This window comes from Myodes glareolus, chromosome 18 (assembly GCF_982192425.1).
Source record: "Myodes glareolus chromosome 18, mMyoGla1.1, whole genome shotgun sequence".
NCBI classification, from domain to species: Eukaryota; Metazoa; Chordata; class Mammalia; order Rodentia; family Cricetidae; genus Myodes; species Myodes glareolus.
In genome coordinates, this window is record NC_142043.1 from 48,640,854 (window position 1) to 48,655,897 (window position 15,044).

General features: G+C 44.4%; 1 protein-coding gene across 1 annotated transcript in view; it reads right to left on the reverse strand.

Annotated features, from left to right (window-relative positions):
* Positions 1 to 605: 605 nt before the first annotated feature.
* The window catches only part of Srgn (serglycin), a 34,977-nt gene continuing 20,538 nt past the window's right edge, over positions 606 to 15,044 (reverse strand). Inside the window, exons 2-4 of the mRNA XM_048451635.3 lie at positions 13,873 to 14,073; positions 4,588 to 4,735; positions 606 to 1,278 (exon numbers count right to left, since the gene is read on the reverse strand). Coding sequence (XP_048307592.1) covers positions 1,020 to 1,278; positions 4,588 to 4,735; positions 13,873 to 13,948 — 483 coding nt within the window. The 5' untranslated portion in view covers positions 13,949 to 14,073 and the 3' untranslated portion in view covers positions 606 to 1,019. The remainder of the gene's footprint in view (positions 1,279 to 4,587; positions 4,736 to 13,872; positions 14,074 to 15,044) is intronic.

Consider the following 15,044-nt stretch of genomic DNA (forward strand, 5'->3'; position numbering starts at 1 on the left):
ACAAGGAATCACACAGAGATATTAAATTTATTTTGGGGGTATGTTTTTTGTTTTTTTGTTTTTTTAATGTGCATTCCTGGTGTCCATGAAAACCAGAAAGTGACATCAGCTCTCTTGTGTGAGCTGCCCTCCGAGTTATGGGAACTAAACCTGGGTTCATTGCAAGAGCACAAAGTGCTCTTAACCACCAAGCCATCTCTCCTGCCCAATGATATTTTCTCACTCTCTCTCTCTCTCTCTCTCTCTCTCTCTTTCTCTCTCTTTCTACACACACACACACACACAGAGAGAGAGAGAGAGAGAGAGAGAGAGAGAAACATTTTTTTAAAAAAAATCATTTTAAAAGTACTTATTTCCTGGAGGAGAAAAAGAAACCCCCGGACAGCTTCCCCCCTTAGCCCCTTAGGTTATATCTTTGCTTTAGTGGAGTGACATTTGAAATTAAACAGGCATCTATGGCAAAGGCCAAGCACAGAGAGCACACACTGTGGTACTGGAGGCGTTAAGTTTCTAACTGCACAACCCACAGCAATTTTAGATAAACAACATTCACTGCTTCTCCATCACATCCACAGCACAACAGAAACCAGGTCACATAGCCACTGTAGGAGGTCACTCTTTCGTTTTTATTTTATTTTAAATCATAAAAAGGAGTATTTCTGTAACTCACAATGTGAGTCGCATTCCTAACACTTTAGGTATGAAATATTATTGTTCATCAATTTGCTATTCAAATTGAATTTTTCAAAAACAGCATGGCTTGTAAAAGTTGTCGCATAATAATGGGGGTGTGAGCTAATTTCATAATGTTGATCCAATACACATATAAGCGCAGATCTTTTCTAGAGCAATAACAGCATTAAAGTCTAACTCCTTAAGAACTCAGGAGGAAAGACTCTTTTCCAGGTATTTTAAATTTTCTGTGAAGCTCTTTATCCCAAGACTGATCATTGAAACGTGGAACACCAAGTACAGAGACCTTGTTCTGTGCGGAGGTGGGGAAGCAGAAATGAACACTTTCATATAATAAAATCTTCTGGTTGCTCTTGGTTTTGCTCGTGGAGCATCCTGTCTAAAGGCCTATAGTTGTAATAGAAAGCGTCGCTTTCATCTGCGGGCTGGTATTCCCACTCCATGTCGCCTAGGAAGCCACTTCCTGAGCCAGAACCTGAACCAGCGCCGGAGCCAGAACCGGAGCCAGAGCCCGATCCGGAGCCAGAGCCCGACCCAGAAACGTCTTCAGAAATAGGGAAGAAATTATCCGGAAATCCTCTCGTCCTGAAATACAAAGAAAAAATATAAAATTATACTTATAAATAATGTAATTTTAATATTTTAACATAAAGAAATAAACTGGGCACGGAGCAACACAGATGGCTGCAGCTTTTTGGGCAGTGGAGGCTGCAGGATCCGAAGTTTAAAGTCATCCTTGGATCCCTGGTGAACTGCAGCCAGCATGGGCTACCTGACCCCTTCTTCCAAAAACAAAAATGGGGTCTGGGTAAGGAGCATAGCGGGGAGTGGAGGCAGAACATGGAAATCAATTTAGGCACTCAGTTGTTCAAATTCAAGGAGTTAAAACTGTCTTCAGTGCTTCAAAACAAAAGGCCAGGGCTGAAGAGACAACTCTGAGGTTAAGAGCAATGGCTGCTCTTGCCGGGGATCTGGGTTCAGTTCCCAGCATCCACATTGAGGCTCACAACCACCTATAACTCCAGTTTCAGAGAATCTGACACCTTCATCCAGCCTTCTCCAGCACCAGGCGGGCGTGTGGTTCCTGCACATACGTGCAAACACTCATACACATAACACATATATGCAGACTAACACTCACAAACATTAAATGAAAATAGATAAATTTTGGGTCAGAGAGATGGCTCAGCAGTTAAGAGCGCTGGCTGCTCTTCCAGAGGTCCTGAGTTCAATTCCCAGAAACCACATGGTGGCTCACAACCACCTGTAATGAGGTCTGGTGCCCTCTTCTGGCCTGCAGGCATACATGCAAGCAGAACACTGTATGCATAATCAATAAGTAAATCTTTTAAAAATAGATAAATTTTTACTAGAAAAACAATAAACTAAGCCCTCCATCTCCATGTTTGCTTACATATATATATGTATATATATATATATGTATATATATATATATATATTAACTCATTGCAGCCCTTGCCTCCATATCATATGTACCCAAGGCAGACTCAGGTAAACAGTGTTCATATCACTAACTACAGAAATCCTGTGTGTTTTATTTTCTTAAGCACTATTTACTTTTGTTTTCCAAGACAGGGTTTCTCTCTAGCTTTGGAACCTGTCCTGGAATTAGCTCTTGTAAATCAGGCTGGCCTCGAACTCACAGAGATCCACCTGCCTCTGCCTCTTGAGTGCTGGGATTAAAGGTGTGTGCCACCACTGCCCAGCTACATCATTTACTTTTTAAAAACAATAAAAACTCTTGATTATTTATTCTTAAAGAAAGGGCACACCACTAAATCATTCTAGACAGATGACACTGTTTCCTAACTTAAGCATTTGACAAAACTTCTATTACTTCTAAACTCACAACCTGCTAAAACAAAGAGCACTCTTCCTTTGTTCTCTTGAGATGTGTAGACTGTCATTATGAAGACCAAGTTGGTTCCAGGCTCTTGACTCCCTTGCCTCCACCTCCTAGGTTCTAGGTTTACATGTGTGTACCTATGTAATTAGCTCGAGACGTTCTTTGTAAAAGTTTTTTTTTTTCTTTTGAGACAGAGTCTCATTTCTATATCCCAGACTGGCCTCGAACTCACTATGCAGATCAGACTGGCCTAAAACTCATAGAGATTCACCTGCCTCTGCCTCCTGAGTGCTGGGATTAAAGGTGGGAGCCACCACATCTGGAAGAGGGTATTAACCTTACCAGAATATAAGCGTTAGATTTTTCTCTACTCATATAAGACTTGAATATATACTCTTGAGCTAAAGCAGGAAGCCACCAAGGCTGAGTTAAGTGGGTTGGTTTGACACAGTCTAAAGAGCACCTAAAAGCCAGAGCAGAGAAACGGTGCCACCCGTCCTTGGAAAAGCAGTAACAAAGCATCTTTGGCAAAAGTTGAGTTCAAGCCCAGAATGGTGGCACAAACTAGTAGGAGAAAGAGACAAGGGGGTGACCACAAATTTGTGGCTAACCTGGTCTACATACCAAGACCCTGTCTCAAGGGTGGAGGGGGGTGTGTTTGAATGTTATAGCCCGAGGGTCATTTTCTCCAGAAAAATCACAAGTGAGATTGATTTATAGCAGTCACGCATGCTAAAAAAAATTATTTGTTGACCTGTCCTCACTGCTTGAGATACAACAGGGAAAGAAAGGGGAGGTCTCTGCTCTAGAAGTTAACACTCTAGCGAATACGTCAGTCAGGAAGATGGCAGGGAAGGCAGAAGCGGGAAGCAAATGTCATCTAAGGTGCCCAGGACGCTGATTCAGCCCGTCAGATCACAGAAAGCTGGATGCAGACATCGCAGTTACTGACATACAGATGGGATAGAAAGCTGTGGAACAGGCAGAGGTCACCTTGAGGAAACACTAAGGCCTGTGACAGAGCCAGGACAGACCATGTTTAAAATAAGCCAAAGAGAACACAGCTACAGAAACCCAACAGCCGGGAGAAGGTGGATGGTAGAAGCCCACAAAAAGGGGCTTTCCATGGAAGTGGTGAGTCAATCATTTTAAAAGGCAGTGAAGTGGTCAAGTAACCTAAACACAGAGACACAATCAGTAGATGTGTCTCAATCACCAAATACTCTGGATTGATGTATCAAGAAGCAGGAGTCCAACTGTATGTGTCAGGAGAAGGGACAAGCAAGCATAGGCGCCCATTCTAGGAAGGGCTGATGTGCCAAGTATGGTGGCGCACACCTTTAATCCCAGCATCTGAGAGGCAGAGGCAGGTAGATCTCTGATTTCAAGGCCAGCCTCGTCTACAGAGCGAGTTTCCGGTCAGACATTCCCATATAGCGATATGAGACCCAGTCTCAGAAAGCAATTTTGAGATAATAAAGAGCGGAGTGGGGAAACAGCTGTAAAGGTGCAGAGCTGGGGGTGGTCCATCCGATGTCAGGAAGCTCTAGACTATGTCTGCGTACTGATGGGAGAAGATGCTGGATCCAGAGAGGCAACCGCAGAATAGAAGTCTGAGACAAGGTGGTGGGTATAGGGTACAGGGAAACTGAATATTTAACCCAAGGGGAGCTGCTTGAACATGGAGTAGTAGGGAAGTGGAACCAACAAGAGACAGCAAAGGAACCAGAGATGACCAACTGGCATCTTCCCACACTAGCCAGCGAGATGGCTCATCACCTAAAGGTGCCTGCCATCAAGCCTGATGACGTAACTTCAATCCCCTAGACAACAACTCACTCCTGTAAAACGTCCTCCAACTACCACACATTCCGCAAAGCAGGTTCATGCAGGCAAGCACACGCGCACACAAATGAAATACAAAAGTAAGCGGCTCCTCAACCGTAGAAGATGACAGCGCCACCACGGCCGGACCCTGAAGACAAACACTCCACCACTTCTGTGAGATCAGACTCAAGTCCACTTACAGAATAGGATTGCTCATTGGAGGGCCAACGTCGTCGGATCCATCTGCGACTAGGTCAAACAGGGGTCCCTTCTCCTCCACGCAGTTTGCAGAGATGCTGTCGGGATTGCAGCGTACCCACTGGTACCTGGCCCTCCGAGCAGGATAACCTGTCCGAACAAGGAAATTACAAGGTGGTAAGTACCTCTCATATTAGAATGATCACACTCTGTCTCTAACAAGTTAAATGGATTCTTTCCCTCTTTTTCCCCTTCAAAACAGTGTGTCTCTCTATATCCCCGACTGTCCTGGAAATCACTCTGTAAATCAGGCTGGCCTCAAACTCAGAGATCCTCCTGCCTCTGCCTCCCAAGTACACGTGCACCACCACCGCCTGACTAATTTAAATTATTTTTATTTTTATTTATTTATTTATTTTGGTTTTTTGAGACAGGTTTCTCTGTGTAACAGCTCTAGCTGTCCTGAAACTAGCTCTTGTAGACCAGGCTGGCCTTGAACTCACAGAGATCCGCCTGCCTCTGCGTCCCAACTAGCCTCAAATGTTTGGACTGTAGGTGTACACCACCTTTGAAAGCCATGAGATACACGCTTTGTGATGTGCGTTAATGAGGCTGGAGTGGCCCATCGTCTCCCCACCCACGGTCAGGCTTTATGCACACCAGTGCAGCTCATAGTCACCTGGCAAAGAGGAGCATGCCTAGAACTCTCTCGCCAAGGAGGGGAAGTAGTTTGACAACTCAGGATGGAAGAGGAGGAAACATTTCAGAGAAATGGCAAGGTGGCCACTTGTCACAGGATATGGATCAAAGGGTAATGAACGTTCTGGAAGAAAGAACTGACAGCACAGGAAACCCATAATTATGAATGAGTTTGCTGGGAGTATAGCTCAGAACATGTGCTTAGTGAACGCCAAACTCTGGGTTCTCTCCAGCCCCCCACAGTATCTCCAATTAATTTCTTTTAATTGTATGAGTGTGTGCCCTCTATAAGAGCAACAGGTACTTTTAACTGATGAGCCATCTCTCCAGCTCAGGTCTCAAAAAATTTTTTTTAAAGATCTGCTTATTTCAAAAAAAAGGGACTTGTTTTAATATAACACACACACACACACACACACACACACACAGAGAGTCCTGCCTGCATGCCAGAAGAGGGCACAGGATCTCACTACAGATGGCTGTGAGCCACAATGTGGGAGCTGGATATTGAACTCAGGACCTCTGAAAGAGTAGCCAGTGCTCTAAAGCTCTGAGCCATCTCTCCAGTCCCTTAAAACTTTAAGTAGTCCCTTGAAACTATAAAAATGAAGGGCTGGGCGGTGGTGGCACACACCTTTAATTTCAGTACTCAGGAGGCAGAGGCAGGAGGATCTCTGTGAGTTCGAGGCCAGCCTGGTCTACAAGAGCTAGTTCTAGGACAGGCTCCAAAGCTACAGAGAAACCCTGTCTCGAAAAACAAAACAAAATAAATAAACGAAAGAGCGAAGGAGAAACGAGAAAGTGCAGCACGCCTTTGCCCACACATCGATTCAACACCAACAACTAAATATCGGGAGAGTGGGAGAAAATACATACAAAGGATTATGTTAGTAGAATCTGGCAAATTTCAAACTGCATTTTCTAAACTGCTGTAATAAACAACAATCCTCTGTGACATAAAAAACATTTAAAAGATTCTAACATAGAGATGGAGAGGTGGCTCAGGGGCTAAGTCCTTACGGCTATTGCAGAGGATCCTAGGTTCAGTTCCCAAAACCCATAGGTTGCGCCCAACCTCTACTAACTACCGTTGAAGGGGATCTGATGCCCTCTTGTGGCCTCGCAGGCATCGGGCATGCACATTGTGCAAACTTAGGCTAAAACCTCATAAATAAATAAATAAATAAAACAAAACACCATGAAATCATGTTTTAAAAAAAAAGAAAAGATAGGTTCCTGGGATGTTACCAGCACTGTGGTCACAGCTCTCCAAATGTTGGACACCTGGATGAGGGCACAGCCTCAGTCCCTTTCTGAGAGTAGACAGCTTGGAGGGAGACCCTGTCTCCACTTAGAACCGCTCCCAGTCTCAGTTTACCGTACTTCAAATGTGATACAGTAATGAGCTCCTAATTCAAACGAGAAGAAAGTCTGTAAAGCCAACTAACACAAGCTTTGGCATACGACCCATGTTCAATGCATTTTAATCCTTTTTTCTCCTGAACCTCTTGATTTTTCTCTGAGCTAGCAGTGTCTTGTGTCTGCAGAGGGAAAAATGCAGCCTGTTGTCCAGCAGAGGGCAATGTCTTCCCGCCTCAGCTGCCTTAGGCTAGCCTCTCCAATAAAAACATAGCATCAGCTCCTTCTGAGGGTGAATGTTTCAGAAATATCGTTTCTCTTTTTGGTTTCTTTTCTTCTATAGCAGCCATAATTTTTGAGTTAAAAAAAACCGTAAAAACCAAGTACATGTTGGTTGAACATATTAAAATATTATCATTTAACAGAATCAACATAAAGGATAGAAGTAGGATAATTTATTCTGTTTTAAACCAACTCTTCTATGTTGTGCGTATTTTGAGGTCACATATTAATGTAGACTCTGCATAGTTCAAGTCTTCTGAAGTGACAGGGAGCTGCTGGCTACTGGATGGGAAAGGCAGTCCCCTCTGCCAGTGGCTGATGCCCTATCAAGTGGAGAAAATGTGAGCTTGAGGAAGTTCTACTGCAAAGCTAACTGAAGGTTTTTACTTCCCTTTCAGGGCTGAGATCAAACCCAGGGCCTCTGGCATCCTCTGCAAGTGCCCTACCACTGAGCGGCACCCCAGTCAGCAACATCTTTCCGTTATCGGAAACAAAACAAAAACTATAACTTTGGCAGAAGAGCAAAACAAGTCTCTGAACTGGAAAGATCCCTCCCAGAGTTCAGAATACTTAGGAATCAGGAAGGCTTTCTAAAAGCTGACGCTAATAGTTACACAATCTGTAGCCACACTAAAAAAAACACATAGTGTATGTTGGGGAACGGGCTATATAGTGTAGAAAGGGCATCTTACTAGAATTGCTTCAGGATTAATGAAAGGTAATGAAGGTAGCTCAGCTGGTAGAATTCTTGCCTGATATGCACTAAGCCCTGGGTAGCTCCCCCAGTCCTGCACAGAACAGATATGGTGGTGTAGATCTGGAATCCTAGCACTCAGGAAGAGTGGAAAGATGGCCACACGTTCAAGGCCAGTCTGGTCTACAAACCAGGTTCAAAGTTAGCCAGGGATATGTGATGTGGTTCTGTCTGAAGAAAACAAACAACAAATAAAGGACAGGGTGGAGGCTCAGCTACAAAAGGGCGCCCGAGTTTTATCCTAAGAACCTACACGTGACGCCTGGCTGTACACACACTTTTAATCCCAGCAATGAGGAGGCAGAAAAAGGGAAATCCCTGGGCTCACTGGCCAGCCAGTCTAACCTGATCAGTGAGCTCCAGGCCAATGAAAGACCCCGCCTCAAAGGAAATAGACAGTGTTCCTGAGGATGACATTGAAGTTGTCACACGGCCTCCATGTAGATGTGCATGCTCACACAAGTATGCACACACACACACACACACACACACACTCATAAGTAAACAAATAAGGAAATCAAAAGTAGAAATCGTCCCATTCTGAAATCCACCCAGTTTTTACTCTAATGAAATTAAAGGTCCATTAAAATAAAGAACAGTCACAGATAAGGAATTCCTGACGGAGCTGTTCAGGGTGTGGGAGGCTGTGAAGACACAAGGATCTGGCTCCCGAAGTTCCAAGAGTATCTGGACTTTATCTTGCTGGAGAGACTGCAAATCTCTAATGATTATCACTATTGGTTTGGTTTTGTTTTATTATACAGAATGTTTGCTTCCCCATCCCAGGGAGCAAAATCAGCTCCTCAGGTTTGGTGACCATGGTCTTTACTCGTTGGGCCACCTTGACAGCCATTTTAAAAACTTTTTTACTAAAATTTTTCTTTCTTACAACTTATTTTGATCATATTCTTTTCTCCTCCCCACCTCCTTCCCCACCCAACTTCATGTGCGCTCTCTCTCTCTCTTGACATGGTCTTTCTATCTAGCCTTGGCTGGCCTGGAACTCACTACGTAGTTCAGGATGACCTCAAAATTATAAATATCTACTTGCTTCTGTTCCCCCAAAATTCTCAGAACAATGGTGTGGGTCACCATGCCTGGTCACTTTAGCTTTTGAGACAGAATCTCCCTTTATAGCCCAGGATAGACAAGGCCTTGCAATCCTGGCTCAGCTTCCAGAGTTCTGGGATTATAAGGATGTTCTACTGTATGTGATAACCGTAGCTTTCCAGATGAAAGGGAGGCCTTTCATTTCTCCCTCAAAGGCCCCACTCACAGTGGACCTGCTGCTTGACACACAGTACAGTCTAAGGGAGACACTCTTTCCTGCCTGCCTTCACACCCTCTGCACTCACTCTCACTAGCTCTGCTAATAGTTCTCACAAGATAGTTCTTGTGAGGAGACAAGCAGGGCAACAGCTCTCTCAAACAGGCCTCCTATTTCTTCATGACCTGCCTACCACACCTCCCACCAGACGACAATTTACTATTTTCCTTTCTTTCTTTCTTTCTTTCTTTCTTTCTTTCTTTCTTTCTTTCTTTCTTTCTTCCTTCCTTCCTTCCTTCCTTCCTTCCTTTCCTTCCTTCCTTCCTTCCTTTCCTTCTTTCTTTCTGTCTGTCTGTCTGTCTTGTTTTTTGAGGCAGGGTTCTCTCTGTAGACCTAACTGTCCTGGAACTTGCTCTGTAGACCAGCCTGGCCTCGTACTCACAGAGATCCGCCTGCCTCTCGCTCCCAAGTGCTGGGATTAAAGGTGCGCACCACCACCGCCAGGCTGCAATTTCTTATTCTCAATGAAAACTTGCTATGGATGCAAGAGAAGAACTTAAGCAGAAACTGTCCAAAGGGGAGGTCAAAAACTGTCTAAAAAAGTCACTATTCTGGTTCATTAAATAAATAAATAAATAATAGTAGTCAGGCAGTGGTGCACACCTTTAATCCCAGCACTCAGGAGGCAGAGGCAGGCAAATCCCTGTGAGTTCAAGGCCAGCCTGGTCTATAAGAGCTAGTTCCAGGACAGCGAGGATGTTACGTAGAGAAACCCTGTCTCAACAAAACAAAACAAACAAAACAAAACGGTAGCATTTAGGCAACTGCTACTATCTACACTGGAGCTACTTCCTGTCGTCCTATCAACTACTCAAGAAGAGCAAGCTTCCCCCTCTCCGGCACTATTTGACAGGCTATAAAAAGCGCCAAGCTTACTTTCAGTTCACCCTCCCCTCTGCAGGAAACAGCAGAGGCTTTAGTGAAAGGAAAGGTTTTGTTTTAAATAAAGAATGGGAGGGAGAGACTTCATAGTCTGATCTTGGAGTACTGGCTGATCTTGCAGAGGACCTGGGTTCAATTCCCAGCACCTACACAGTGGTTCATAACTGCCCATTTCTCGGGGGGTCCTGACACCCTCTTCTGGCCTTCCTGGGCACCAGGCACGCACCTGGTGCACAGACATATATACAGGAAAATCCCCCTTACGCATATATAAAATACTAAAAAAAATTTAAAGAATATGTCTGATCCTCGAGTTGTCTAGAAGCTTAATTCTAACCTTGAAACTGATATCTGAGCTCACTGTAACAGACCTTGGGAAAACTCACACATATTTGTCAAGGGGCTGACGTAAGGAGCATGGGAGGCAGCCGCTGTCAGGTCCACTCCGTTCTTCTGCTCTCACGTGAATGTGACGATCGTTATTGGGCAGTGATTGTGAAATCACTTTCCCAGCAGCTGTGCCCACAAGTGGACACGAGAATTGTTACTGTGAGTGTCCAAGATCTAGCCCGAGCCCCTGGCCACGCCTGCTCAGGTTTCATTTTGTCTCTCTGTGAGCATTCTGTTTTAAGACAGGGTCTCGTGTAACCCAGGGCTCGGTACATAGCTGAGGATGACCTTTCAACTCCTGATCCTCTTGCCTCCATCTCCTGAGTGTTTATGGGCATTAAAAACAAAACAAAACAAAGGTAGGAGTCACCAGCTTCATTAATGAAGCCCTGGAAATGACATTAAATAGACTAGCCATCTGGGTTTTTTTGTTGTTGTTGTTGTTGTTCTGGTTTTTTTGTTTTGTGTATTTGTTTTTCAAGACAGAGCTTCTCTGTGTAGCATTAGCTGTCCTGGAACTTGATCTATAGACCAGCAGACCAGCTAGATATGATCCAGGCTAGACCGGCTGACCTCAGTCTCACAGGGATATGCCTGCCTCTGCCTCCTGAGTGCTGAGATTAAAGGCTTGTGCCACCACTGCCCCACAACCATCTTTTCTTTCTTTTTTTTTATTTATTGTGCATAGTGTTCTGTCTGCATATACACCTGCAGGCCAGAAGAGGGCACTGGATCTCATTACAGATGGTTGCAAGCCACCCTGTGGTTGCTGGGAATTGAACTCAGGACCTTCGGAAGAGCAGCCACTCTTAACCACTGAGCCACGTCTCTAGCCCAGCAACCATCTGTTCTAATCATCCACACCCATCACCAAGTTCCCATGTACTTGGCACAGTATTTTACACCAAGGTTTTCACTGAATTTGGAGAAATAAGTAATGTTACAGGACTTATTTATTTATGTAGGATTTGTTTCATGTGAAGTCCTAACCTACAAGTAAGTGCCTCCAATGCTGACAATATTTGGAAACATGGCCACTGCAGATGAAGTTAAAATGAGATCATTAGGTTGGCCCTCGTCCAATATGACTGGTATCCTTCAAGGAAGAGGATAATGGAGTGCGTGGAGGCGGGCCTATGTGAAGACATGGGCACCCACAAATGAGTTAAAGAGAAAGGTGTCGGAATGAAGCCAACACTACCAACACTGGGATCTTGATTTAAGACTCTGGTACCATGAGGAAAATAAATTCCGGTTGTTTAAGCTAGCCAGCATATGGTGTTTTGTTACGGCAATCTAAGAAAACCAGTACGAGACAAAAACCTAAGATCAAGAAGTTAAAAAGCCTGGCGCGTTTGGCCGTTCAAACCAGAAAGCTACAGACACGCTGGTCCTCAAATATTTTTTTTAGAGATAAGGAGAAGGCTGGGCTGCCTTTGCGCAGGTAGAGCGTTGGTGTAGCATCCACAGGGGCCTGGGTTTGGTTCCCAGCACTCCACAAACTGTCCATGGTAGCTCACTGACGTAATTTCAGCACTTGGGAAGGAGAATCAGAAGTTGAAGACCATCCTCAGCTACTAATGAGTTCAAGGCCAGCCTGGGCTAAGTGATTGCAGGCCCTGTATCATTAAAAAAGAAAGAAAGAAAGAAAGAAAGAAAGAAAGAAAGAAAGAAAGAAAGAAAGGAAGGCGGAGAGGGGGTGAGTGCTGTTGAATCATACCTGGCACCGCAGAGAGGTATGAAAGTGATGTCACCTCTGTTCTGCAGCCCTGTGTGTCACTAGCTCATGGCCAAGCACCCATTTCCGTTCCTGTTCCGATATGAGCGCAAGGCGCTGAGCCAAGAGCACCCTGGAAACACCCTAGGTTTTTGGCTCATTCGTTTTCTCCTTTACTTGCTTCCCTTTCCAGCTGAGAGCTAACTCAACAAGCTGGAAACATACGTGACAGCTCTGCCCACACCTACACCTTCCCCAGGTTTTTTATTTTTGAGGTAGGGTCTCACTGTGAAGCTTTGTCTCCTCCGGAACTAGGTAGACCAGGCTGGCCTCGGCCTCTGGAGTGCTGCGTAAGCCACCTACCCGGTTCCTTCTTCATTTCTTGCTAATGATGAAATATGCAAGGTTTTGTGTTCCGTTTAGCTTTACCATCAACGTCAGCGTGGAATGTGACATTTCTGGGAACTTCTGCAACCGAAAGGCTTACATCCACGTCTCTGGTAAGAGAGCCACCCATCACCAACTGGCCTCCCGTGTGTCACAAAGTCTGTCTTGCCAGAGCGCGAGGTTACTGGGAACTCATCGCATCAAGCCAAAGGTTTTCCCCTAAAAGATCTGAGTAAACTTGTTCTCTGTGTCAAACAGAGACCCAGGACTAGCTCAGTGGTGGAGGAGTTACCGTGCATGAGGCCCTGGGTTCAAGACCCAGTACCACCATGCTGCATAAATAGAAACAAGCTTCAGCAAGGTCCCTTCCAACGTTACCACAGCCCAGATAAAAATGAGCTTATAAACTTCCACTATATGAGGGATTCCCGAAGTTACCTGTGAGACTTCATTTTAGCCGGCAGTAAGAACAGGATAGCTAGGAGTCACTTCGAAGAAACAACCCCAGGCCGTGTACACCACTGTGACTCAACATTTCCTTTACCAAGTGAGGGAACTTTCTGGTTTTCAGTCATAAACGCTGCTGCCTGTTTACCAGGCTATGAGCTCCCCCTCATTTAGAAAGTTTCCGTATTTATCAACAGAGAAGAATTTGTAGATTTTTTTCCCTTATAAACTTTTCATTGCATCTTCTTAGTCAAGAGAAGTTTTAGGGTGACTCAGTGGAACTAAACAACCCTCCATGATAACCAAACTGAAGGAGGGGTGACCAAAGAGACTATTTTCTAAACAAGAGTGCCAACGCTAACATTCTTTGGGCTGCCCTTAAAATATATCTTCAGGTGAGTATTAGCAATGCCTAGCCAAAACTGAATGTTCAATATGAATGGAACTAAAGAAGAAAAGAGAATAGCTAAATTTATCTCAATTTAAAGAAGCAAAGAAACAAACCTTGCCCACTGTTAAAAATAACAGAGCCGTCAGGATGCTTTCTAACTCGGAGCCCAGCATGGCCACACACACCTGTTATTTGAGCACTTGGGAGTTGGAGGCAAAAGTATCAGGAATTTGGGGTCATCTTCAGTTGTATAGCAAGCTGAAGGCCATCTTACATTACATGAGATCCTACCGTAACATGAAGCAAAGTTGGAATTCATGCAGACAACTCAGGGATGGGCGATACTCTAAAACATTCCAAGATTACAACAGATCGGTCATTTGGGTAATTTTCTTGAGTTCTTTAAACGAATAAACCACCATCTTCACCCAAAAATAAGAGCACTTTTCAGCCACTGTGCTAGGTTTTAAGGTCACCACTTGCCTTAGAGTTTAATTTATTTTTTATGTATGTATTTATTTTTTTAGAGCAAACTCAAGTGAACTCACACTAGGGAGTTCAGCTTTCTCAAATCTGTACCTGCAGATGGAGACAACCCCTCATGCAGATGCTGAAGTTTTCACAGCAGAGGACGGGGGAGGAAGGGTCTTACCTTGAACCGCAGATCCCCAAACCAGGATGAAGGAGAGAACCAGGAGAAGCCTGCTGCCCATGGGAACCTGCCGCATCCTGACCAGCTCAGCCCCACACGCCAGCCTCTCGATCACCAAATGCTGCAGGGTGCTCTCTCTGGCCCTTTTAGAAAAAGGTTCCAAAACCTCAGACCCTGCCCAAGAACACACGTCACAGTTTCCTGAACAAATAGAAAGAGATCCACATCAACACCCAGAAAGAAGAAAACTGTAGAAAAAAAAAAAAAAAACAACTACTCATTCCCATGATGAAACACCAGACTCTCCCCAAACTTCTGTTTTTGTTTTTTTTTTCCAAAGAGTTTTGCTGTCTGTCATTTGTATGCTAATTCTTTTCTTTTTTTTTTAACAAAAAGTTTTTCCCATCAAAAAAGCCGAATCATAATTCAGAACACCTTTTCCCCCCTCCTTTCTTCAGGTAAGGGTCTAAACAGCTGAGGACTGAGGCTGGCACGGTAAGGGAGCTTGGGTGGGACCAGCTCATCCCACATTGCACATCAAGGAGAAGCAGAAGCTAGCTCAAGGAGCCGGCTCCAGCACGCAACTTTCCATGCTGGGGTCTCGCCACACTTTCTTCTTGGAATCAGTATTTACACTGGATCTTTGGCTTTCTCTCTAACTCACAATCACAAATAGGTGAGGACTTTGGGTTTAAAAATTAAAGGTAGCCGGGCGGTGGTGGCACAAGCCTTTGATTCCAGCACTTGGGAGGCAGAGGCAAGTAAGTGGATCTCTGTGAGTTCGAGGCCAGCCTGGTCTACAGAGTTCAGGATGGCCAGGGCTGTTACACAGAGAAACCCTGTCTCCAAAACAAAACAAAAAAATCAATCAAGATAAAACAAACAAACAAACAAACAAATCAAAACCTTAGCACTCCTCTGTCCCTTTACCTCACCTGCTTCCCCAGGGTCTATACCATTCATGTTTTCATCTTTTCTCCTGTTTTATGGATGTTTTGTTTTCTATTTATGTTGAAATTATTTTTTATATCTTCCAGGTCAAAAGTGAGGAACAAGGGCAGGTTCCCCTTTCAGAGTGTTATGGGATGTAAAAACACAAGCCACACATACTCCTGTACTAGCCTTTCCCTGGAGAGAGAGAGAGAGAGAGAAAGAGAGAGAGAGAGAGAGAG